Source organism: Microcaecilia unicolor, unplaced genomic scaffold (assembly GCF_901765095.1).
Source record: "Microcaecilia unicolor unplaced genomic scaffold, aMicUni1.1, whole genome shotgun sequence".
NCBI lineage: Eukaryota > Metazoa > Chordata > Amphibia > Gymnophiona > Siphonopidae > Microcaecilia > Microcaecilia unicolor.
Window position 1 is genome coordinate 165,001 of NW_021963126.1, and position 23,717 is coordinate 188,717.

General features: G+C 44.4%; 1 protein-coding gene across 1 annotated transcript in view; it reads right to left on the bottom strand.

The window, feature by feature from the left end:
- LOC115458970 (bromodomain adjacent to zinc finger domain protein 2B-like) overlaps window positions 1–23,717 on the bottom strand; it is a 24,999-nt gene extending 1,282 nt beyond the window's left edge. The window contains exons 1-3 of the mRNA XM_030188830.1: window positions 23,655–23,717; window positions 12,099–12,364; window positions 10,876–11,019 (exon numbers count right to left, since the gene is read on the bottom strand). Coding sequence (XP_030044690.1) covers window positions 10,876–11,019; window positions 12,099–12,364; window positions 23,655–23,717 — 473 coding nt within the window. The remainder of the gene's footprint in view (window positions 1–10,875; window positions 11,020–12,098; window positions 12,365–23,654) is intronic.

The following is a 23,717-nucleotide window of genomic DNA, read 5'->3' on the forward strand; positions in this document are numbered from 1 at the left end:
ATGTAAAGTCTTTTTATTGTATCTGTGCAACACATACTAGTGGGAAAAAACCCCATTGCTAAATGCTACCTTTTCCACAACATTTTGCTTTAAAATTATTTTTCATTATTCTTACATAGGTACAAAAAAATTCTGATCTATTTGCCTCCATCAAATGACCATAACAAACAAACGAACAGACGATAAAACATAGTGGTTACAATTGAATAATGAAAAAAACAGTTAGTTTGTGGGTAGGTGGGAAAACTATTCCACCCCCTATGACTGGGTTTGTTTTAGATGGAAAGAAAGCCACTCTCCGTGTTAAAGCTAAAAGTTTGGGAGTTTGGCTAGACAGCCTTAGAAGAGAATATTCAAATTTGCGCTGTTTCATCATCTTTTGTAAATCTAAGTTTCTTTCATCATATCAGGAGATATTTCACAGTGAATTATTTGCAGAAGTAGAATTCTTACCTAATTTGCTTTAGTCCCTCTGGACCGGCCCAGAATGTGACTGATGGGTTGTGCATGCCTTCCAGCAGGTGGAGACAGAACTCTGACTCTAGGGACAGCCAATAAGAGCCCTTGCCAGCTAGAGAGATATCCAGTATTATTGAAACAAAGCAGAAGAAGAAAAGAGCAGAAATACCGTCTGTGCATCCGTGAACCTGAGCAGCCACTGGCACTTTGCTAACATCGAGTTCATGCCTCTTACTGAATGTGCCCGCTGGATATGCAAATATATGTAGAGCACTTCTTTCTTTCTTGTTTTTTTTTTTTTAAAGAACAAAGCAACAGCAAACGTATAACGTAGCTCCAAGTGAAAAAAAAAACCAAAACAACAACAAACATTCAGAATAATAGCAAAACAGACAAGTTAATCTGAGAGAAGGATCTGGGCTGGTCCAGAGGGAGGGACTAAAGGAAAGCAAATTAGCAGGTAAGAACTAATTTCTCATTCCTTATAATCCCTCTGGCCCAGTCCAGAATGTGACTGATGGAAAGTAACAAAGCAGTATGATCATGAGAGGGATACTAGTAACCCTGCCGTGAGAACATTTGTACCAAAAACTGCATCCTGACAACACTGTACATTCAACCTATAATGTCTTGAAAAAAGAAATGTAAAGACAAAGTTGCTGCCTTACAGATTTCCAAAGGAGGCACCAGAAAATGCTCTACCCATGATGCCGCCTGTTCTCTGGTAGAGTGTGCCTTCACCCCTATAGGCTTTCCGGAGAGAAGATAAGCAGAAGCTATAATTTCTTTAAGCCATCGAGAAACAGTAGGTTTATAAGCAATGAATCCTTTACATGAACCCCTGATCAGAACAAACAGATGATCTGCCCTACGAAATTCCTCTGTAGACTTCAAATAATGCTTCAGAACTCTTCTGACATCAAGACACTTCAAGAGACGCTGATCCTCCTATCCTGAAGAAGAACCGAGTCCAGGCAAAACCACCGACTGAGACAAGTGGAACTGAGATAAGACCTTAAGGAGAAAGGAAGGAACGAAGCACAATACCACCCGATCCTTAGCAAATTCCAAAAATGAAGACTTATAAGAAAGAGCCTGAAACTCTGAAACTCGACTAGCCGAGGCAATGGCCACCAAAAATACCGTCTTGAGCGTCAAGTCTTTTAAATTACAGGAAGCCAAAGGCTCAAACGGCGGCTTTGTAAGAACCGAGAGCACCAAATTAAGATTCCACAGAAGAAAAACCAACAGGGAGGGTGGACGGATGAGGTTCGTTCTGCATAAAAACTGGGCAACAAACAGATGGCTAGCAAAGACCTTTCCCTGAATGCATCCCCGAAAACAGGACAGGGCAGCAATTTGTACTTTAAGGGAGGCCAGTGAAAAACCTTTGTCAAAACCCCACTGTAAGAATTCCAAAATCTGCTATACAGATGTGCAAAAGGAGAGATGCTCAAATCAGCCCACCACGCTTCAAAAATCCTCCAAGTTCTTATATAATTAAGAGATGTAGACCGATGCCTTGACTGAAGCATCATGGTAACCACGCTCGCCGAGTACCATCTCTTTGTCAACCGCACCCACTCAAGAGCCAAGCTGTAAGACAAAATTGACCCGGGTCTGGATTAGACACCAGGCCCTGACCTAGGAGACCGAGAGTCTCTGGAAACCTGAGAGAAGAACAGACTAGAAGTCGCCGAAGATCAGCGTACCAAGATCTGCGAGGCAATCTAGCGACACCAATATTACCTGGTCCCTGTGCATCTTGATCTTCTGAAGTAGATGCCCTATTAGAGGCCACGGTGGAAAGACATAGAGAAGACAATCCGGACAAAGCTGAAGGAGCACTTTGAGGTCCTTTCGACGACTGAAGTATACAGGAAGCTTTGCATTGAACGCGGAAGCAAAAATATCCATCATCAGAAGCCCCCAGCGCTCTACCACTGTTTGAAACGCTACCTTCCTGAGGGCCCACTCTCCGAGATCTAGAGTGTTTCGACTGAGAAAGTCTGCCTGAACATTCTCTATGCCCGCTACGTGAGCCACAGATAGAGCAACCAGATGCAATTTTGCCCAATTCAGGAGCTCTGCCGCTTCCTGCTCCAACTGACAACTCCTTGTCCTTCCTTGCTGATTGATGAAGGCCACTGCTGTGGCATTGTCCGACATAATGTGAACCGATTCACCCAAAAAGTGGAGAAACGCCTGGAGAGCCAGGCGAATTGCTTTTGAAGAGGTCTCATGTGTGCCCTCGCCCAAGGCACTACCTCTATTGTTGCCGCCATGGATCCCAATACCTGAAGATAATACCTTGCACTCAGTACCGAGGTCTGCAACAACAGGTGAATTTGAGACTGCCACTTGAGGATATGGGCTGGGGGAAGAAGAATCCGACCCTGCCAAGTATTGAAGCACACCCCCAGATACTCCAGTGACTAAGACGGCTGCAGACAACTTTTCTGTGACTTGACTACCCAACCTAGGGATTTCAAGAAGCATACTACTCGGTCCGTGACTAGAATACCCTCTTGATACGACTTTGCTTTGATCAGTCAATTGTCTAAGTAAGGATGAACTAGGATTCCCTCTATTCTGAGAGCCGCTGCCACCACCACCATAACCTTGGTAAACATATGAGGAGCGGTTGCCAGACCAAAGGGAAGTGCCCGAAATTGATAATGCTTGCCCATCACTGCAAAGCACAGAAAACGTTGATGTGCGGTCCAAATAGGAATGTGCAGATAGGCCTCTGTCAGATCTAGCGCTGTAAAAAAATCTCCAGCCCAAAACGCCACAGTGACCGACTGAAGAGTCTCCATACGAAAAGAAGACACTCTAAGAGCACCAATCACCTCTTTGAGATCTAGGATCAGTCTGAAAGAACCTTCTTTCTTTGAGACGAGGAAGTAAATGGAATATTGACCCTGCCTGAGCTCTGAAGAGGGAACTGGACAAAGTGCTTGAAGGTCGAGAAGCCTATGCAGAGTTTCCCTGACCGCCATATCCTTGACACGAGAGCGGCAGGGAGACTCCAAGAAGGCGTCTAGTAGAGGACGCGCAAACTCTAAGGTGTACCCTTCTCGAATAACCTCTAGAACCCACTGGTCAGAGGTAATCTGGGCCCACCTCCAATAAATTCTGGCTCCTCAAGAGATGGCATCTCCTGGTCTGAATCAGAGGTCAAGTCCTCCTCCAGATCCCAGGACCGTCTAGGTCTTTTAGAAGACCAACTGACCCTCCACAGGCCTTTTGATAGGAGCTTCAGGAGGGTTAGATTTGTGAAGCAGAAAGGCTTGATACATCTGCAGGATAAATTCTGGAGGAAACCCTCCTTCAGATCCTGCTGGCATAACAGAAAGACTTCCTACAGGCAGCAAAGCTAGAGGCACCGGCAAAGAAGCAGGCTGAGACGCTGAGACAAACGGAGGAGACAAGATGGCGGCTTTTCCCGTCAAAACCGGAGCCGACTGTACATCCGAAACGCCCAAATTGGACCCCCCCCCTTGACGACTCTGAAGTACCTGCACCTCCCTCTGACCAGATATCCACCGCGGTGCAATACTTACAGCAACCACTTGCTCCGAAGTACCACCGCTGGCACAAACTTGTCTGCCATGACGCTGGGAACCGACTTAATTTTCTTCTTTAAAACACTGTCGCGCCGAAAGCAGCAAAAAGAAAAGGGATGGCCAGCCGTAAAGAAATGAGAAAGGGAGCTGCCTTGCATCACAGCAACAGCTAATCACTGAATTCATTTGTTTTTAGCAGCTGCCTCTCCCTACCTACAGGGCTCTTCCCCCAAAGAGACTGAGGCACAACCAGTTAATAACAGGGCATCACTCCAATGCTAGGGAGGACAGGGGGGGAGGGACCTGGCCACCCGAGTTACACCCCTGAGGCTACTAGAGACCCCACGGGTCTTAGCCTCCAACTCCAGGCAATACCCTGGATGCATAGAAGAAAGGAAGAAATACCCTAAATAGAGTTCTTCTCTGTCAATCATCAAACCAAAACTAAACAGAAAAAAAACAAAAAGAACAATAAAGGAAAAAGAGAGAAATAGCAAGGAATGAGACTGAAGGGGTCATCACTTTCCACCTGCTGGAGACCGAGAATACTGGATCTCTCTCTAGCTGGCAAGGGCTCTTATTGGCTCTCCCTAGAGTCAGAGTTCTCAGTCTCCACCTGTTGGAAGGCGTGCACAACCCATCAGTCACATTCTGGCCGGTCCGGAGGGACGCTAAGAAAGATGGCACATGCATTATACTAACAACATTGGATTACTGCAACTCTCTGTATTTTGGTGCTTCTCAAACTGCAATTCGGAGATTTCAATTAATCAAAAATACTATTGCAAAAATTGTAATAGAGAAACAGAGATGGGAAAGAGTAATTCCTTTGTTGCATTTATTACAGTGGCTTCCAGTGTTGGTACAAATTGATTTTAAAATTTTGTGCTTAATTTTTAATATGTATGGTGAATGTCAATTTTATTTAGAAAAATATCATGTCACAAAATTTGGTCTAAGATCTAAGAGGTTAGTACATTTGAACAAATTTGAATTACCATCAGGTGATATTTTCAGAAGGCAACTTACGCATAAGAGGTTTTTAGGTGTAGTGATTCCAAATTTATGGACTTCTATGCCATGTGATCTGAGATGTAAATTAGATTATTTGAGATTTAGAAAAGCTTTGAAAACTTGGCAATTTGTAAAATATTTACAATGTTTTTATGTTTTAGCTACTGTAATTGCTGAATTGAGCAAATTATTTTATTTTTTACCACCTAAATGTAAACTGTTTTGAGCTTTGTGTAAATAAAGATTAGTTATTATTATTACTATTATTATATGTTATGGTTAGCCATTAATGATCCTAAAATAGAACACAAAATGATCCAGAAATTGAGGGTAGTTTACAAAACTACTCATATTGCTGAAAAATTTACATGTACTTTCCCCCACATGGTTTACATGAGTTTTCAAAGAGAAAACACACACATATTTTCTCTTTAAAAACTGCCAAATGAAAAGTACCCACAGGGAGTGGGGGTAGAGTTGCGATGTATGCTCATGCTTTACAAAATGCATGATTATAAACATAGAGTACATGCTCAAATTTATGCTTCTTTGGAGCAGATGTAAATTTGGGCATCAGCATTTGTGCGCTATTGTGGCTAGATTTGGGAACCTATTTTATAAAAGCACAAAGGTTATATGCAAGTGTCTTGTGACTTTTAAAGACAATTATAGTTTTCTGGATTTGATACATTTGGAACAATTTCTTTTTGGTAAACTTGTGAGGGGTAATTTGTGTCTAATAGGATGATAATGGCTGATGCACAAAGTTCTTCCTTGGTTTCTTTTTATATTTCTAATGCTCTCTCCTTTCTAGTAATGTGGGCTAGTAGTGATATTATAATTTTATTCCTTGTACTTTATTTCTTCTTCTAATTCTTTTCTTATATAGCCTTTTCTTCTCCTATTTATGAAATGTGTCACGACTGTGGTCGTGACTCCACTTTTCAGTCTCACCTTGCCTAGGGTTACCATATGGCTCCAGAAAAAGGAGGACGGATTGAGCCAGCCGGGTTTTACTTTCATTGCTTTCCAAGCAATGGAAGTAAAACCCGGCTGGCTCAATTACTTCCATTGAAAGCAATGGAAGTAAAACCCGGCTGGCTTAATCCGTCCTCCTTTTTCTGGAGCCATATGGTAACCCTAACCTTGCCTTCCAGTGGTCAGCTTTAGAGATGGCGCCACTCTGTTCTTTTCTTTACATTGTTGCCTCTGATGCCACTTCCTGTGTGTTCCAAGCCTCTTTCCTGTAGTGCTTCCACTTCCTGTGTGTTCCAAGCCTCACTTTGGTATTCAGTGTGTTTCAAGTCTCTTTCCTGAAGTTGTGACATCATCAGTGAAAGCCCTCAAAAGGAAGCTGAGGACATTTATTCAAGGCCTTTGCAAAGCCAAAAGTCTCCAGGTTTGTTGGTGTGCTTGTGTAGCACTTCTGCCTTGTTTCCTAGTTAGTGTGCCAGTGTGGCACTTCTGCCTTGGTTCTTCTGTCTGTGTGCTAGGGTTAGCACTTCTGCCCGAGTTCTTCTGTTTGTCTGTGTGCTAGGGTTAGCTTGTCTGTCTTGGTTATTGTCTGTTTGTTCTGTTGTTTGTTTGTGTGGCCATGTGGCCCAGCCTAGAGCTCTGCCTTCGGAGTTCTTCTGTTTGTCTGTGTGCAAGGGTTAGCACTTTTGCCTTAATTCGTCAGGTTCTTTGTGTGCTAGTGTTAGCACTTCTGTCTTGGTTATTGCCTGTTTGTTCTGTTGTGTGTTTGTGTGGCCATGTGGCCCAGCCTTGAGCTCAGCCTAGTCTGCCTTGCCTAGTGCTCTGCGTAGTCTGCCTCACCTAGAGCTCTGCCTAGTTTCTTCTTCCTTCTGCTGTTGTGTTTGGGTTCTGGTTGGGCCTTGCAGCCCGCATGAGAGAGCTCTGTGTGCATCAGTTCCAGGTCGCCCTTGTGGCCCGTTTGAGGGGCCCTATTACTAAGCTGCGTAAGCGTTTACATGCACCCGTGTGCCAAAATGGAGTTACCGCCCGACTACCGTGTGGCTCTTGCAGTAATTTCATTTTTGGTGCACGTCCGATACGCGCGCCTGAAAAGTATTTGTTATTTTCGGGTGCGCATAACAGACGCTCGCGAAGTGGCATTTGGCACGTGTAGGTCATTACCATCCGGTTACCACGCGAGTCTTTAACGCTAGGTCAATGGCTGGCGGTAAGGTCTCAGACCCAAAATGGACGCACGACAAAATTCATTTTGCCGCATGTCCATTTTCGGCAAAAATAAAAAAAGGCCTTTTTTTACAAGTGTGCTAAAAAATGGATCGGCAGGCGCCCAAAACCCACGCCTACACTACCGCAAGCCATTTTTCAGCGCGCCTTTGTAAAAGGACCCCTAAGTGTTTTCTCTTCTGGTTTTACTTCGTTCTGTCCCTGTGTTCCCTGCCTAGTCCAGTCCTGGTTTGTGTCTTAGTGCAGCTTGTGTGCTCTGTGCATTTCTGGTCTGTTTCTGTCTGTGTGCTTAGTGCACTTCTAGTCTGTTCCAGTCCTGCCTGTTCAGTCCAGTCCTGTTTGTGTCTTAGTACAGCCTATGTGTTCTGTGCACTTCTGGTATGGTTCTGCTTGTGTGCTTCCTGCACCTCTAGTCTGCTCCAGTTCAGTCCTGGTTGGAGTGTTTTGCCGGTTGCTGCCACGTGTCGATAACAGCCCAAGAGCTCACGCTGTTCCTGAGTCTGTGACAGTTTGCTTAGAGCCTGGGATTGTGACAAAATGCATTTTGAAAAATTGTAAATAAAATATAATGTCCAATTATGTGTTTTCGCAGAATTGTTCTGTAACATGTGCAGTTGGGATGATCTCGATTCTTATATTTAATTCTCAAAATCTCAGTGGGGGCAGGGCTACTGTGTCTGCTCCTCCCTCAGTCTGTCACTTTCCTGCTCCTGTGCCGGGACCCAGGTTATCGCCAGTGTTAAGTACAACACTGCGAGGAAGGGGGCTTATGGCTAGAGCATAAAAATCCAGAATTGTGTTTTTCTGTTTGGTATGATTGGACTTCTGATAAGTTTGGGAGAAGGACTGGTGAACAGTACAAATTTACTCTGTGGAGAAAGAGAAAGGAGGAGGAAGAAAGGGAAGGGGAAGTTGAGGCCCTCAAACCTTAATGGAGTCAGGCCCACTGGGCCTAGGGCTTGTCTGGGCTCGTCTGGGCTCGCTGATCTCGTCTCATGGTTTTCAGTATCATCTTTATGCTGATGACACCCAGCTATACCTCTCCACACCTGACATCACCGCGGAGACTCAGGCCAAGGTATCGGCCTGTTTATCCAACATTGCGGCATGGATGTCCAACCGCCACCTGAAGCTGAACATGTCCAAGATCGAGCTCCTTGTCTTTCCTCCTAAACTCACTTCTCCTCTTCCTCCACTCTCTATCTCTGTTGATAACACCCTCATCCTCCCCGTCCCATCTGCCCGCAACCTCGGAGTCATCTTCAACTCCTCCCTCTCCTTCTCTGCGCATATCCAACAGACTGCCAAGACCTGTCGCTTCTTCCTCTTCAACATCAGCAAAATTCGCCCTTTCCTCTCTGAGCATACCACCAGAACTCTCGTCCATGCTCTCATTACCTCTCGCCTTGATTACTGCAACTTACTCCTCACCGGCCTCCCACTCGGCCATCTATCCCCCTTCAATCCGTTCAGAACGCTGCTGCACGTCTTATATTCCGCCAAAACCGATATACTCCATATCACCCCTCTCCTTAAATCACTTCATTGGCTTCCGATCAGATATCGCATACAATTCAAGCTCCTCCTCTTTACCTACAAATGCACTCAGTCTGCGGCTCCTCACTACCTCTCCACCCTCATCTCCCCCTATGTTCCCGCCTGCAACCTCCGCTCACAGGACAAAGCCCTTCTCTCAGTACCCTTCTCCACCACTGCCAACTCCAGGCTCCGCTCATTCTGCCTTGCCTCACCCTATGTCTGGAATAATCTTCCTTTACCCATACGCCATGCCCCCTCCCTACCCATCTTCAAATCTCTGCTTAAAACTCACCTCTTCAATGCTGCCTTCGGCGCCTAACTGCTCGAGAAATATAAAATGCCCCAATCTATCCACCCTATCAGATTAACTGTTCACTCGTCCTCTAGATTGTTCACTTGTCTTTAGATTGTTCTCTTGTCTTTTAGATTGTAAGCTCTTTGAGCAGGGACTGTCCTTCTATGTTTGAATTGTACAGCGCTGCGTAACCCTAGTAGCGCTTTAGAAATGTTTGTTAGTAGTAGTAGTCTGAAAGTAGGGAAGCCCAAAGGCAATATTACACACTTAAGCCACGACACTGAAAGGGTAATATGGCTACCAAACTGAGGGCCAAATGCACTAAACTTTACGAGCCAATAATGAGCCATTAACGAGCAAGTAGTAAACCCTGGCATGCACTAAATACTTTTTTCTGACGACGGTAGCAGCTAACGCAAACGGAATGCAGATGAGCAAATTGTGTAGAAACCCTATTGAAATGAGTTACTTACGTCAGACGAGGGCAGGCCAGGGAGGAAAGAAGGGAAGTCCGAAGATAGGCGATCAGCTGTTGTTGCCGGTGCAGCGCCTACACACGGAGGTGAGAGGCGCTGTGAGGGCCTGGTGGCAGGAGGGGGGTGGGTGGAGAAGGAAAGCGGTTGCGGCGACGACCTCAGGGGGGGCGGTGAGGGTGGGGCCACGGGGGGGGGGGGGCAGAGGATGGCAGGGAAGCTGTCATTTCAAGGAAGGAAGGAAGGGAGGGAGGGAGGCCGGGGCTGCGTAAAGTTCTGATTTCAATGCAGGGCGGAGGGGGGAGCGGCAGCAGCGACCTCAGGCAGGGGGGGGGGGGGGCAAGGACGTCCATAAAGGACGTGTGTTTTTTTTTACGTCCTTGGCATGCGCAGAGCAGCCAGCATAACGCTTGGCTGCTCTGCGCATTCTCTACCGGCCGATTATCCCGACGGTTTTTACGAGGGATTAGAGGAATGCAAGTGAGCTGCAACGAGCAGCTCATTTGCATTCCCTTTCCTTCATGCATAGCCGTTCCCTACCGATTCGCTATGGAATTCGGTAGGGAAAGGCTCTAACGACGACTTTAGTGCATCTTGGCCTGAATTTGGAGCCCTAATAAAGCATCTGTTATTAGTGATGAAGAGTGGCTCACTTGAATTGTTTGAGGGAACATTAGTACCAGAGATAATTCTGGAAACAGAGAGCTAATCAGCACCAGCAACATCCTGCCCATGACACTCCCCAGTTATCCCACACCCTCCCCCAACCTATAGCCCTCTATATTTCTGCTCCCTTCCCCACTTACTATCCCATTCTCTATCCTACCTCCTCCCTTCCATTCCCATTCACACACTAATATTATGCAGGCAGAATCTTAACCTTTAACGTTTGAATTACTTGGAGTCAATCCTTCAAAAAATTAATAAGGAAGCATACATTTCATCAAATTTCCCGTCTTCTCTTTAGCAGGGCAGTGAATTTGTCATACTGCATATGAAGGATCCTTCCATTAGAGACTTGTTTGAAAAAGCTGGTGCATAATTATTAGTGCATACTTTATAGAATTGCCCCTCCATGTGACTTATACAGTCAAATCTTAATGTTGGGAATTTAAAAAATAAAAAAATTATGCAGTTAGCACCTGCTGCTGATTGCTTGCATAATTGCTTTTGAATATCTCCTTTTTGTACAATTTTATAAATATAATTAAAGTTATATTCTAGTGAATAAAATGTTTTTCTTTCAATTGTAAAGTTCATATTTTGTATATCATTTAAAGTCAGAGTACTACATATTTGCTGTGTTATGTGTAGTATGTGTACTTACTGTCCACAGCTTAGTTTTTCTCTAATTGTGGAAAAGTCCATTGGCTTCTTAATAACCTTCTTATAGCCTGGAACCAGTTTCAAGTTTACAGGAAGTAGGAAAGGCCATGCATCCTCATGTGCTTCCATTTCAGAGAGGAGCATGCTGAACAAAAAATGGTTGTAATTAATAGTGGTTAGGGTATACATACATATAGACAGATCTATGATATATAAACAAGCTGCCCATGAAGGCCCATTGCAGTTTAGCTTCCACTGTCAATCTGGCAGCATGGGAAAGGACTCTGCTTGGGCCCAAAGTCTATGGGGTCCTTTTACTAAGGTGCATTGAAAAATGGCCTGTGGTAGTGTAGGTGTGGGTTTTGGGCACACGTAGAATCATTTTTCAGCGCACTTGTAAAAAAGGCCTTTTTAAAATTTTTGCCGAAAATGGACGTGTGGCAAAATGAAAACTGCCGTGCATCCATTTTGGGTCCGAGACCTTACTGCCAGCCATTGACCTAGCAGTAAAGACTCACGTGGTAATGACCTACGCGAGTCAAATGCCACTTGGTGTGCATAGCTGACGCGCGCCAGAAAATAAAAAAATATTTTTAGACGCGTGTAGCAGATGTGTGCCAAAAATGAAATTACTGCAAGGGCCACGCGGTAGCTGGGTGGTAACTCGGAATTGGAGTGCGTAGGTGCTTACGCAGCTTAGTAAAAGGGCCCCTAAGAGGCTGAGGAGACTGAATATATATAACTGTTGAGTTCTTTTTAGGGTCTGAACTACCAGTCACCTAGCAGAAATATTTTCATGTACACATATATAAAAATTCACATACATATGAAACCCTTTCTAATAGGGAGGCTTGCTTATAGGAATTGGCAGCATTTTAAAGGTGATCAGTAGTACAGCAATTGGAAGAATCTCCATAGATACATATATATATATCCAAATAGATCTTCCAGATTCTGAATGTGCCACAGAGGGATGGGGGGGGGGGGGGGGGGGGGGGGGGGGGGGAGACAGGAGAAGCATGGATTAACTCCACAGGTATTGAAATACCCACTGTGCCACCTGCCCTCAAAATTTTCACGGGGGAAATTACCTTCCAAAATGTATCAGTAGGCCCGCATACATTTACAAATATCCCCATAATGCCCCTGACTAACCAAACACACTGTACTTTCATTTCACTAGTAATCATCAAGAGTAAATAAAACTTTGTTAATGGCACATACCTGCAGAGAGCGAGCTCCTTTGATTCATCCCTTATTATTTTAGGTTTCTTAATAGATGGAGAATTTGCTTGTTTTAACAAATTAACAGTGATATTTTCATCAGTCCTTCTCTTTTTAGTTTCTTTTCCTCCTTTTTTAATATAGTTGCTGGCAGATTCCTCATCTTCTGCATCTCCTGTGAAAGACAGTTTTCTACCTCTCTTTTGCTCATTACTTTTTTTCCCTTTGCTGTAAATTTTTTTCAGTTTCAGGGTTTGACCACTTGCCTAAAACAGAAAGAACTAAATTGTTATTAAAACACATATGCTGTAATAGTACAGGAATAAAAAGAAATACAGTTTTATTTTAAAAATATATATAATTGTTTGTCTTATAAGAAGATATGACTAGAACAGTATATGGCAATTAAACATTATTCCATAAAAATGTATAGAAATCTATTGAAACATTTAGGGGGACATTTACAAACACATGCTGATGTCATCAATGCATGTCATTTTCCACAAGACCATTTAAAGGAACGGGCCCTGCATCAAACAGCATTGTGCTAACTCTATTAATGCATATTAACAGTTAGGAAATTACCCTAAGTAAATCACGTAGGGGTAATTTTATAAAGTTTAGTTTATAGTTTATTTAGGCTTTCTATACTGGTTTTCCCCATTGACACAATTTCCACTACTACCGACAGTTAAAGTCCAATACTTCTCTGTGCATAGAAATTTGGACGAGAGGGCTATACACAGGCCAAGGAGCTGTAATGAATCTAACAGATGTTCTGGAACCTTTTCTGGATGTTATCACACAAGAACAACCTGGATGTCTCTTTTACTTCTGAATTTGATCGCAATAATATCTTTCGTCTTTACTTTAGACACACGAATGGTTTGGGGTTTGAGAATTTGATTTGGCTAAGAACTCTCAGAAATGGCACCAGGAGTTTATGGCTTTGAAACTTAGGGTTTTGGTACTAGGGGCTTCTTTTCTTCTAAGTTTTCCCTAAAATTGTTTGATAGTTTTTGAGAGTAAGGAGTACTTGTTTTTTCGATCCTCAACAGCTGTCTGATTTTGTTCATGCTAAGGCAGAATAATGTCTCAGGGGATAAAACACTGTAAGGGTGGGCTTGGGTACTAGAAGTAGAACTGTCTTATTATGTTATCTCTTTGTTGTTTAGTTTTCTTGATTCTTGGTTCTAATTTTTCCTTGATGTGGACAAATTTACTCATATTTTTTCATGTATGGGGACTGAATTACCTGTAAATTTTTGTGTTCCTTTGTTTCTAATATCACAACATAGTCTGTATGTGATTATAGTTAAAAATTCAATAAAAATAAAACATTAAAAAAAGTAGGCAAATTCCAAGATTGTTCCTACTTTTTATGTGAATCTGTGCATAGGCAGTCCTGGTGCTGTCATCTGGGCAAACCTCAGAGTTGCTATATATGACCTATAAAGGGCAATTCTATAACTGAGCACCTGCATTGAAGTGCCACTTGTACACATAAATATACGGAATACCAGCACTTACAAGACTTAAGTATTTGTTGAGGCACTGTCAGGCCCATCACTGTAAACACAAGGGTTAAATGCAAAGGAATGCCTCATAATTCATCAACACATGGCAGCACTGAGGCGTTACTCATGTTCACTTGTTCTTTGAAATCTTGTCCTTCACCTCTGTTGGTGAGAAGTGTCTGTGTGAAGAGACTGTTTTGCTACTGCTTGTAAAATGGAAACATGTAGTGAGCACTTGGTGGTGTGATTTAAGCAACATGCCATGATAGAATTTCTGACTTTTGAAGGAGTCCCTCCAAATGAAATTCACCACTTCTCTACCACCGCCAACTCCAGGCTCCGCTCATTCTGCCTCGCCTCACCCTATGCTTGGAACAACCTTCCTGAGCCCTTACGCCAAGCCCCCTCCCTGCCCGTCTTCAAGTCTTTGCTTAAAGCCCACCTCTTCAATGCTGCGTTCGGCACCTAACCCTTACCGTTCAGTGAATCCAGACTGCCCCTATCGGACCGACCATTCACTTGTCTATTAGATTGTAAGCTCTTTGAGCAGGGACTGTCTCTCTTTGTTAAATTGTACAGCGCTGCGTAACCCTAGTAACGCTCTAGAAATGTTAAGTAGTAGTAGTAGTAGTAGTAGTAGTGATGACTAAGTTGATGCGATACCGTGTGTCAGTGGGCCAAAAAATGTAGAGATTGCAGACTGGGAAGCGCTGATTAGTGACATTAAAAAACACAGTGGGGTGGATATCACACGAGAAAGGTTGAAGAACCTCATAAAAGGCTATCAGAAAATCACTCAATGTGTTATTACTACAACTCTGAAAAGTTTGAAAAGAATGATTGTGAACAGTTTCACAAGAGGAAATATTGTTATAACATGATAATGCTAGGCCTCACATAGCATGAAACACACAAAGGCAATTACGAAAAATGGGTCTTATAATCTTGCCCCATTGGCCATACAGCCCAGGCAGTAGTGGCACGTAATTTTCCATCTTTTTCCAAAATTGATGGAATACATTTGGGGGCATCTGATCAACTTGAATCAGGGGCGGGGTGACCATATGGCAACTGGGGCAGTGCTCAAGAGCCCCGTGCCTCTCTCCTCTCTCTCTTACACACTACAGATCCCCCCAAGTTTTGGTAGGTCCTCCCGGGCCAACGTTGAAGGTCCTGGGGGTCTAGTGGCCTCTGGGGGCAGGAAAGAACCCTACTCTTTCCTGCCCCTGCGCTGCTCTGTCTGAGTGTCTGGCACTGCGACACATCTTCAAAATGGCTGCCAGACTTCCTGCGGCAGTCTTGTGAGACTGCTGAGACATGCAAAACTGCCACAGGAAGTCTTGGCAGCCATTAAGTAGCAGCAGCGGGCAGGAAAGAATGGGGTTCTTTCCTGGCCCCCAAAGAGGCCACAAGACCACCAGGGCTCTTCAAGGTAGGCCCGGTTTGCAGGGGGTGCGGGAAACAAAGGTGGGGGGGGGGCAGCGGCCCCAATGACCCCCTCTGCCCAGGGGCCCAGATCACTGTCAATCCACTCCTGATTTGAAGGAAGAGGTGGAAAGGACTGTAAGCAACTGATTGAAGAGACACATGTGTGGTTCTTGCTTAATGGCTTTCAAAAATGTATCCACTGTTGGCAGAAATATGTGGCAAATGGTGGGGACTATGTAGAAAAGTTTCAAACATTATTCTAATTTTTTATTCATTACAGTATTAAAGCAAGCTAGATAAAGAGGAATACCTTAATGAAGAGACTTCAAAGTTAAGGTGAGAATCTTGTGAATTATACATTATTGAATAGGCAGTGCTTTTTTTGTGCCGGTACGCGACGGTACGGCGTACCGGCACCTTTTTTCTGGGGCTCCCCTGCTCGCTCCCTGCTGTTTGCACCGATCCCTGCCTCCTAAAACTTATTTTTTCGCGAACCGGCAGACTGAAGAAATAAAAAAACAGCTGACAGGCTTGCCTCCTTTGATCGCGTCGGCCGCTTCCTTTCCCTGCATTCTCAGCGCGTCCCGCCCTCGAGGAAAGGAAATGACATCAGAGGAGGGCGGGACGCGCTGAGAATGCAGGGAAAGGAAGCGGCCGACGCGATCGAAGGAGGCAAGCCTGGCAGCTGTTTGTTTTATTTCTTCAGTCTGCAGGTTCGCGAAAAAATAAGTTTTAGGAGGCAGGGATCGGTGCAAACAGCAGGGAGCGAGAAGGGGAGGGTGAACAAGTGGGGCTGGGGGTTGTGTGGCCAAGTAGGTCTGGGGGGGGGTTGTGTGGCCAATTGGGTCTGGGGGGGTGTGGGCAAGTAGGGCTGGGTGTGTGTGTGTGTGTGTGGGCAATTGGGGCTGGGGTGTGTGTGTGGCCAATTGGTGCTGGGGGTGTGTGTGGGCAAGTAGGGCTGGGGTGTGTGTGTGTGGGCAAGTGGGGCTGGGGGGGTGTGTGTGGGCAAGTGGGGCTGGGTGTGTGTGGGGGGCAAGTGGAGCTGGGGGTGTGTGGGGGCAAGTGGGGCTGGTGGTGTGTGTATGGGCAAGTAGGGCTGGGGGTATGTGTGTATGGGCAAGGGGGGCTGGGCAAATGGGGCTGGGTTTGAATGATCTCAGGGGCAGGTGGAGGCTGGGGCGAGTCACTGGACATTGAAGGGAGGGGGGGATGGGGGCAAAAGAGAATCGCTGGACATGGAGGGGATGGGATAGTAGGGCAGGGGAGAGAGGAGAATGGAGAATTGCTGGACATGGATGGAAGGGGAAGGCAGGGAAGAAAGAATTGCTGGACTTGGATAGGAGAAGAGGGCAGGGGAGAGAGGAGATCACTGGACAGGGGAGGGGAGGGGAGAGGAGACATGCTGGACATGGATGGAGAGGAGAGCAGAGCAGGAGATAGAGGAGCATTGCTGGACATGGATGGATAGAGGGTTTGGCGGGGAGAGAGGAGAAATGCTGGACATGGAAGAAGAAGGAGGAAAGTAAAGAAATAAATGGAAAGGAAGCCCTGGAAACGGAGTTAAGAGAACAGATAGACAGCAGCAGAATCAGACACTTGGACCAGTATGGATAGAAAACAGTCACCAGACAACAAAGGTAGAAAAAAATTATTTTATTTTCATTTTAGTGTTTGGAATATGTCCAATTTGAGAATTTACATCTGTTGTCTTATTTTGCACTGGGTATACTGGAGCTGTAACATCTTACAGAAATGATTTACAATGAAAAAAAAATCACAAGTTATTGTTTTTCTCCTATACTAGTATATTTTCAATGATGTCTGTTTATATGCGCCATGGCTGATATAAGGGGTGTGGCTAATGTGGGGTGTGGCTATCATAGGGGTGGAGCCATATGTGGTGACCCCGCCCATAATGAGTACCGGCACCTTTTTTCTACAAAAAATGCACTGTGAATAGGCAACCACAGGTGCTGTTTAAGAAGAGAGGATACGTGGTCAAAGTGACGGGCATCAGTAATCAAACAAATGGAGGTATTCTGGACCATTTGAAGCGTTTTTAATGTAAGGTAAGAAAGGCCAGCATAAATGACATTACAGTAGTCTAATTTTGATCCAACTAATGCATACAGGAGAGCTGCACAGCTGCTATCTTCTAAGTGTGTGTGGATTGAATGGATCAACTGAAGGGAATAAAAACAAGATTTGGTGATTTAACCTGATAAGTGCAGGGCATACCTACTCTCTGCCTCCAAACATGCCCCCTAGCACTAAAGAATATTTTATATTTTTAGTGCCGGATCCCAGCACAGAGAGCGTTCCAGAAGCTTGGGGAGGGACTGGTTCGGACTGTGGCTCTTTCTGAAGTAATTCTCATGTGGGGAAAGGGAGAGGAAAGACTAAGCAAAACAGTGGAGTTCAATAAGTGGCTTGAGTCCTGGTGTAAAGAAAGAAGGTTTTAGTTACATAGGAGTGTGGGGTAATATGTGGAAAAATAACAGGCTGTAATGTAATGATGGGCTACATCTTTCTGTGACGGGAAAAAGGATCCTTGGGGAGAAATTCAGACAGTATGTTTCTAGACATTTAAACCAGAAGGCGGGGGTGACAAAAAGAAACAAGGGAATTAGGAAAGTCACCCCCAGAATAAACGTGATGGCAGAGGGAAAGGTCATCTAAATATAGAAAACCACCTAAACTCACTATGCAGATGGAAAGCAATGAGCACAAATGCTTGTAGTCTAGGTAAAAAAGGTTCAAGACTTGCAAGCCCTAATGTTTGAAGAAAACTTGGATATTGTTGCTATTACAGAGATGTGGTTCAATGATTCTCATGAATGGGATGTGAATATACAGGGCTATAATCTTTTTAGCAAGGTTAGAGAGGGCCGAAGAGGTGGAAGAGTGGCTCTGTATGTGAGAGACAATATCAGAGCAGCTGAAATGCGGGGAACCTGGGGAAAGGAAGAAGCTTTATGGATCGTCCTGGAAAGGGAAGATGGAACCTGTATCCACACGGGGGTTATCTACAGACCTCCTGCACAAACGGATAAGTTAGACAAGGATCTGATAGAAGATATTCAAAAGACTGGTATGAAAGGGGAGGTGCCACTGTTGGGAGATTTCAACTAATCTGATGTGGATTGGAACGTCCCGCCTGCGGAATCGGAAAGAAGTAGGGAAATTGTGGACACCTGTCAAAGTGCCTTGCTCAGACAAATGGTGACAGAACCCATGAGGGAAGGGGTCGATGCTGGATCTAGTGCTCATGAATGGAGAAAGTGTTTTCCAATATCCAGGTGGGTGCCCACCTATGTAATAGTGATCACATGATATAGTTTGATATAAGGGCAAAGGCGGAGTGTGGACACACAAAAAGTACTGGATTTCAGACGTACTGATTTTGATAAAATGGGGGAATACCTGAAGAAGGAGCTGTTGGAGTGGAGGAGTGGCCTAGTGGTTAGGGTGGTGGACTTTGGTCCTGGGGAACTAAGGAACTGAGTTTGATTCCCACTTCAGGCACAGGCAGCTCCTTGTGACTCTGGGCAAGTCACTTAACCCTCCATTGCCCCATGTAAGCCGCATTGAGCCTGCCATGAGTGGGAAAGCGCGGGGTACAAATGTAACAAAAAAAAAAAAAAAAAAAGAAGGCGGTGTTGGAGTGGGAAGGCGAAAGAGAAGTGAAAAATTAGTGGTCAAAACTGAAGGCTGCTATAAATATGGCGACTGTCTTTTTGTGAGGAAAGTAAACAAAAACAAGAGAAGCAGAAGCCTATATTGTTCTCCAAACAAGTAGCTGAGAAAATAAGAGCAAAAGAGGCTTTGTTCAAGAAATACAAAAGAATGCAATGAGAGGATCACGGAAAAAATTATCGGATTAAACTCAAAGAAGCGAAGAGGGAAATACGGCTAGCGAAAGCGCGAGCAGAAGAAAAAATGGCTAAAGATGTAAACAGAGGTGACAAGACCTTTTTCAGATATATTGGAGAAAGAAGAAGAGATAGGAATGGAATTGCGAGACATGTTTGGGAGTTTATTTGACCAGTAAGGTGACAGAGGCCTATTGGGAAAACTACACTGAATTGCTCAAATAGACTTTGAATGTTTTTGCTCTATGGGCACCACTGCCACTGTCCCTGACGGGCTGAATAGGCTTATATAAAACGGTGCTATTTCCACAATGGCTGTATGTCTTGCAGACCTTTCCCATATACCTTACTAACCGGGATGTGGCTCTCTTTCAGAAGAGTCCGAACAAATTTCTCTGGCATAATAAAAGGTCTAGATTCTCTTTATCTCAAATCTCTCTCCCTTTTGAGAAGGAGGGGGTGGGGGGCTTAAAACTGCTTGACTTGAGATGTTATAATGTGGCTTACATTGTGAGACATCTAGTGGACTGGATAAAAGGAAGAACTCACTTTACCCCTACTGAACAGGAACAACAGTTGCTTGCGCCAACACACCTATTGTACTATCTTCATACTGCACACCCTATGCGATTGAAGACTACTGCAGCACACCCTATTTTAAAAACTATGAACCAAGGTTGGAAATGGATTTGTAAGCAGCTGAAACTTCCTCCACTGTGTTGCTCCCTCTCTGGGGTAATAAAGATTTGGATCCTGATGGGACCAAGTTATATTTAAAACGTTGGTCATGTCAAAATTTAACTTATTCTCAGGGTTTGTATTGTTAAACAATTTCTGGTTTTAAAAGGGAAAAAAATGAAATCAGGTGTATTACTTTCACTAATATTGGACAATAAGTATGTTTCCAATGAAATTGATGGACTATGCACCGTTATGGTCTTGAAGAAACCAACCAGATGATCAATGTGGAATAATGATTTAGATAAATAATAACTGGGGATAATCGGGTTAATACCACGTTTTCTTTGTTTGCTGTTGTTTAAATTGATCTCCTTGTCTTGTTTCAATCTCCCTATTTATTTTGTGGTCTAAGAAAGAGAAAGATTGTATAAAATCCATTTATCTTGTTGAGATTGTTTTCTTCTAATATTGTTTTAATGTACAATCATCTCTGTTTTACTGTTTTGCAAGTGATCCTTGTAAAATGAAAAAATTATAAATAAATGATTAAAAAAAATTTAACTTATTCTCTTGTGACCTGGTGATGGATGCAGGATCTATGAAGTCCTTTGAACAGCTTCAGGAAGGGGGGGGTCTACAATCTGGTGACTGGCTTGCTTACAATCAGGTGTGCCACTATGCACGTGCGCTAGATGCTTCTACTTTGAACGAAGATGCTGTAGACTTATTTTCTTAAGCTTTGCTCTTATCTCGAACTTCTAAAGCAAGTTTACCCCTTTATCAGATCAGCTTATGCAGTCTGGCTCCTGCCTTTGATTATGACGCTTTGGCCGATGTTTGGAACAGGACTTTATAAATAGAAGAATGACTTTCGAGTGATCAGCTACAGTTGCTCATGAAACACTATAAGTTTTTGCTCCATTTGAACAATTCCCTTATTGGGTCTTTTGGCTCGAATCGTGTTAACGGCAGAGTGCCCGTGTTGTAGAGCTGAGTCGGCTACATTAGTGCACATGCTCGGGACCTGCCCCTTAATAAGACCTTTCTGGATGCGGGTGCAGACCCACCTTTCAGCAATATTGGGTAGACGGCCTGCCTCTCCGGGCGGACATTCAATCGTTCTTGAACTTTGTTTCCTTGGGTATGAGATCGGGGCCTAATCTCCTGCTGCATAAGGCATTTTTTTTTTGCCAGAAAGACTATTTTGATGTGTTGGAGACAGGCTGCAACCCCAGTGGTTACTGCTTGGAAGAATGAACTTTCCAATTTAATGAAGATGGTGGCGTGGCTATCCTGGTGCGTAAATCTTTGGTGTGCACCTTGGAATTGTTGTTTAAAGATCAGGAGGGCTATCTGGGGATGTGGTTGCATCTGCAGGGGCGTACCCTTATTTTGGTTGGGGTCTATGGCCCAGACCCCTCGGATACAGCTTTTTTTGTGCGTCTGCTTAGCGTTTGTCAATCACAAGTGGATCAGGAGTTGATTCTTTTAGGAGACTTAATCTGGCTTTTGCCTCTCAGATTGGTCAGTGTTTTCAGTGGGCACAGGAGTGAGTGCGGGTCATTTTTTTCTCACAATTTTGCTCAACCCTGGACCTTGTGGATCATTGGCGCCTGCTTCATCCTGAGCAGCGAGACTATAAACACATATCTCGCGGACATGGCGCACTCTCTTGCTTCGAATATATATTGGTTCACAGTGCGCTTTTTTCACAGTGCCACTATTGGTCCAGAGATTTCATATCATGCCATGGTCTGGCTAGATCTGGAAGCAGAGCCTTATTTTTGCTAGAGTCTGGGGTGGCATTTCCCGGTGTATCATTATACTTCTCAGGATTTTCAAAAATATCTAAAGGGGCGGTGGGAGGACTTCCTATCCCATAACCAACAGCATGTTGATGATCCCCTATTATTTGGCCCACGGCAACAGCACTACTACGTGGGGACATCAGCGAGTATGTGAGTGCTTGCAATCGACGGATTAACTGCTGCTTTTAACTCCTAACCCTTATTCACTTTGTCCAGAACCCTTATCAAACTCACTTTAATATTCCCTTATCTCTTGTTTGTTCTGTCTGTCTGTCCTAATTAGATTGTAAGCTCTGTCGAGCAGGGATTGTCTCTACATGTTCAAGTGTACAGCGCTGCCTACGTCTAGTAGCGCTTTAGAAATGATAAGTAGTAGTAGTAGTAACCATGGCACAGTAGCTCAGAAATGGCAATTGTGTGTTCTTATATGCCGTTACACAGTGTGCCCTATTCCAACTTTAATTAAGTCTTTAACATCTACTTGGGTGTCCTTAAATGTGCTGCTCTACAAACACATCTGTCGCATGCTGCTATTTTGTAAATATAGATTTATTTGGTTTGGCAATCACTTGAACAAATTACTAGCGAAGATGGTTAAGTTTGGGGTGTCCTCCTGGTATATTCCCACCATTCAGTCCTTCCTACTAATATGGAGAAGATCACGGAGGTTTCTTTCATCGCATTTCCGGCATCTTTATGAGACCGGGGTGGCAGGAAGGCAGCTGGAGATGGCCATATCTAATTACCTCCTACAGTCTGGTTTGCTTCATCTTTCGGCTGAAGCGGCAGCTTCTCTTAATCAACCACTGCGGGCCAAAGAGGTGCAAATGGCTATTCAGGTCCTTAACTTCACTTGGCTCCTGATCCTGATAGTTTTACCAGAGAATTTTATAAGCTCTAGCAACTTCAGTTGGTGGGTCCCCTTGTGGATTATTATAATGCTGTGGTTGAGAAATGTTTTTTCCCACTGCATGCCAGTGTCACCCTAATTAGTCTTCTGGCCAAGGCCGGATGACCGTCATTTTTGCCAGAGTCCTACTGTCTCATTTCTCTTATAAACGTGGATGTCAAGATTTTATCTTGCATACTGGCTGATCAATTGGCAGTATGCTTGCCAGATTGGTTTTGTGAAAGGGCAACAATTGGTATTTAATGTCCGGAAACTGTTGTTGGCTATGCTCCATGGGTCTCAAGCTAATGAGCCATTGTTGTTGACCAGTTTAGATGTGGAGAGTGCTTGTGACCAGGTATGCTGGCCCTTTTTTACCACTTAACTCAAGTGGGCATCGCAGGCTGGTTAGCTGGAGAAGTGGCGACCTTGTATGCTAACCCACAGATTTTGTTGCTAATTAAGGATATACATAGGGTCCTTTTTCAATTCTACATGGCACACCTCAGGGCTGCCCCCTTTCCCCTCTTCTTTTCCATGGAGCCCTTGCTTTGTATGCTTAGGTGGTCCGAGGCAGTTGTTGGTGCTCATCTTCGTGAAGTTGACATCATGGTGTTGGCTTATGCTGATGATTTGCTGCTTGTTTTGCAGGATCCTCAAACGTCCCTACCCAAACCACTTTGACTGATTCAGAGCTACAGGTCCCTGGTGGGTTTTTGTCTTAATCTGCAGAAATCTCAGGCATTGCCTATGGCACCCTCCAGCTGGGAAAATGTGGGCTATAAATGCAGAAAATAAATAAATAAATAATCTGTACTGGCTGGCCAGGGATTTCCAGCTTGTCTGGGCAGAGAATCAGATTAAATATTTGGGGGTTAATGTCCCCTCTGATTTAGCCCACTTATAGCAGTGCAATGTCAGACCTTTATTATGTCACCTGGAGCTCTGGCACGCTCTCCCCATATCACTGATGGGCCACATCTGTTTATTTAATAGAAAGAAAGATGGCCGCCAATTGGGAGGCACTGTAATGTGCTCTGGCCGACCGTGTCGGAAAACACCCGTTCTTGGAAGCAGATCACGGCAAACTCCCCCCCCCAGACCTCCACAACAGGACACTATGAAGGACAGCAGTGGGCGAAGGAGCGAATGCTGATGGGGACCCACAGATCTATGCACCACACGTGCAAGTCTGGTATGAGAGATGGGGCCGGAAAGAGACAGCGAGATCACCTGGACTGAAGTGCGGGCATTGCTCAGGACACCGCAGACCTAGTGCTCAGGCAGGAGAATCATCAGCAGATCAAGCATCAAGGCAGAAGTGAAAGCATCGCTTGAGACATCGGAGACCCAGTACTCACCTGAGCTGAAGCACGGGTAACACTTAGAACACTGGAAATCCAGTGCTCAGGTGGATGAGCCAT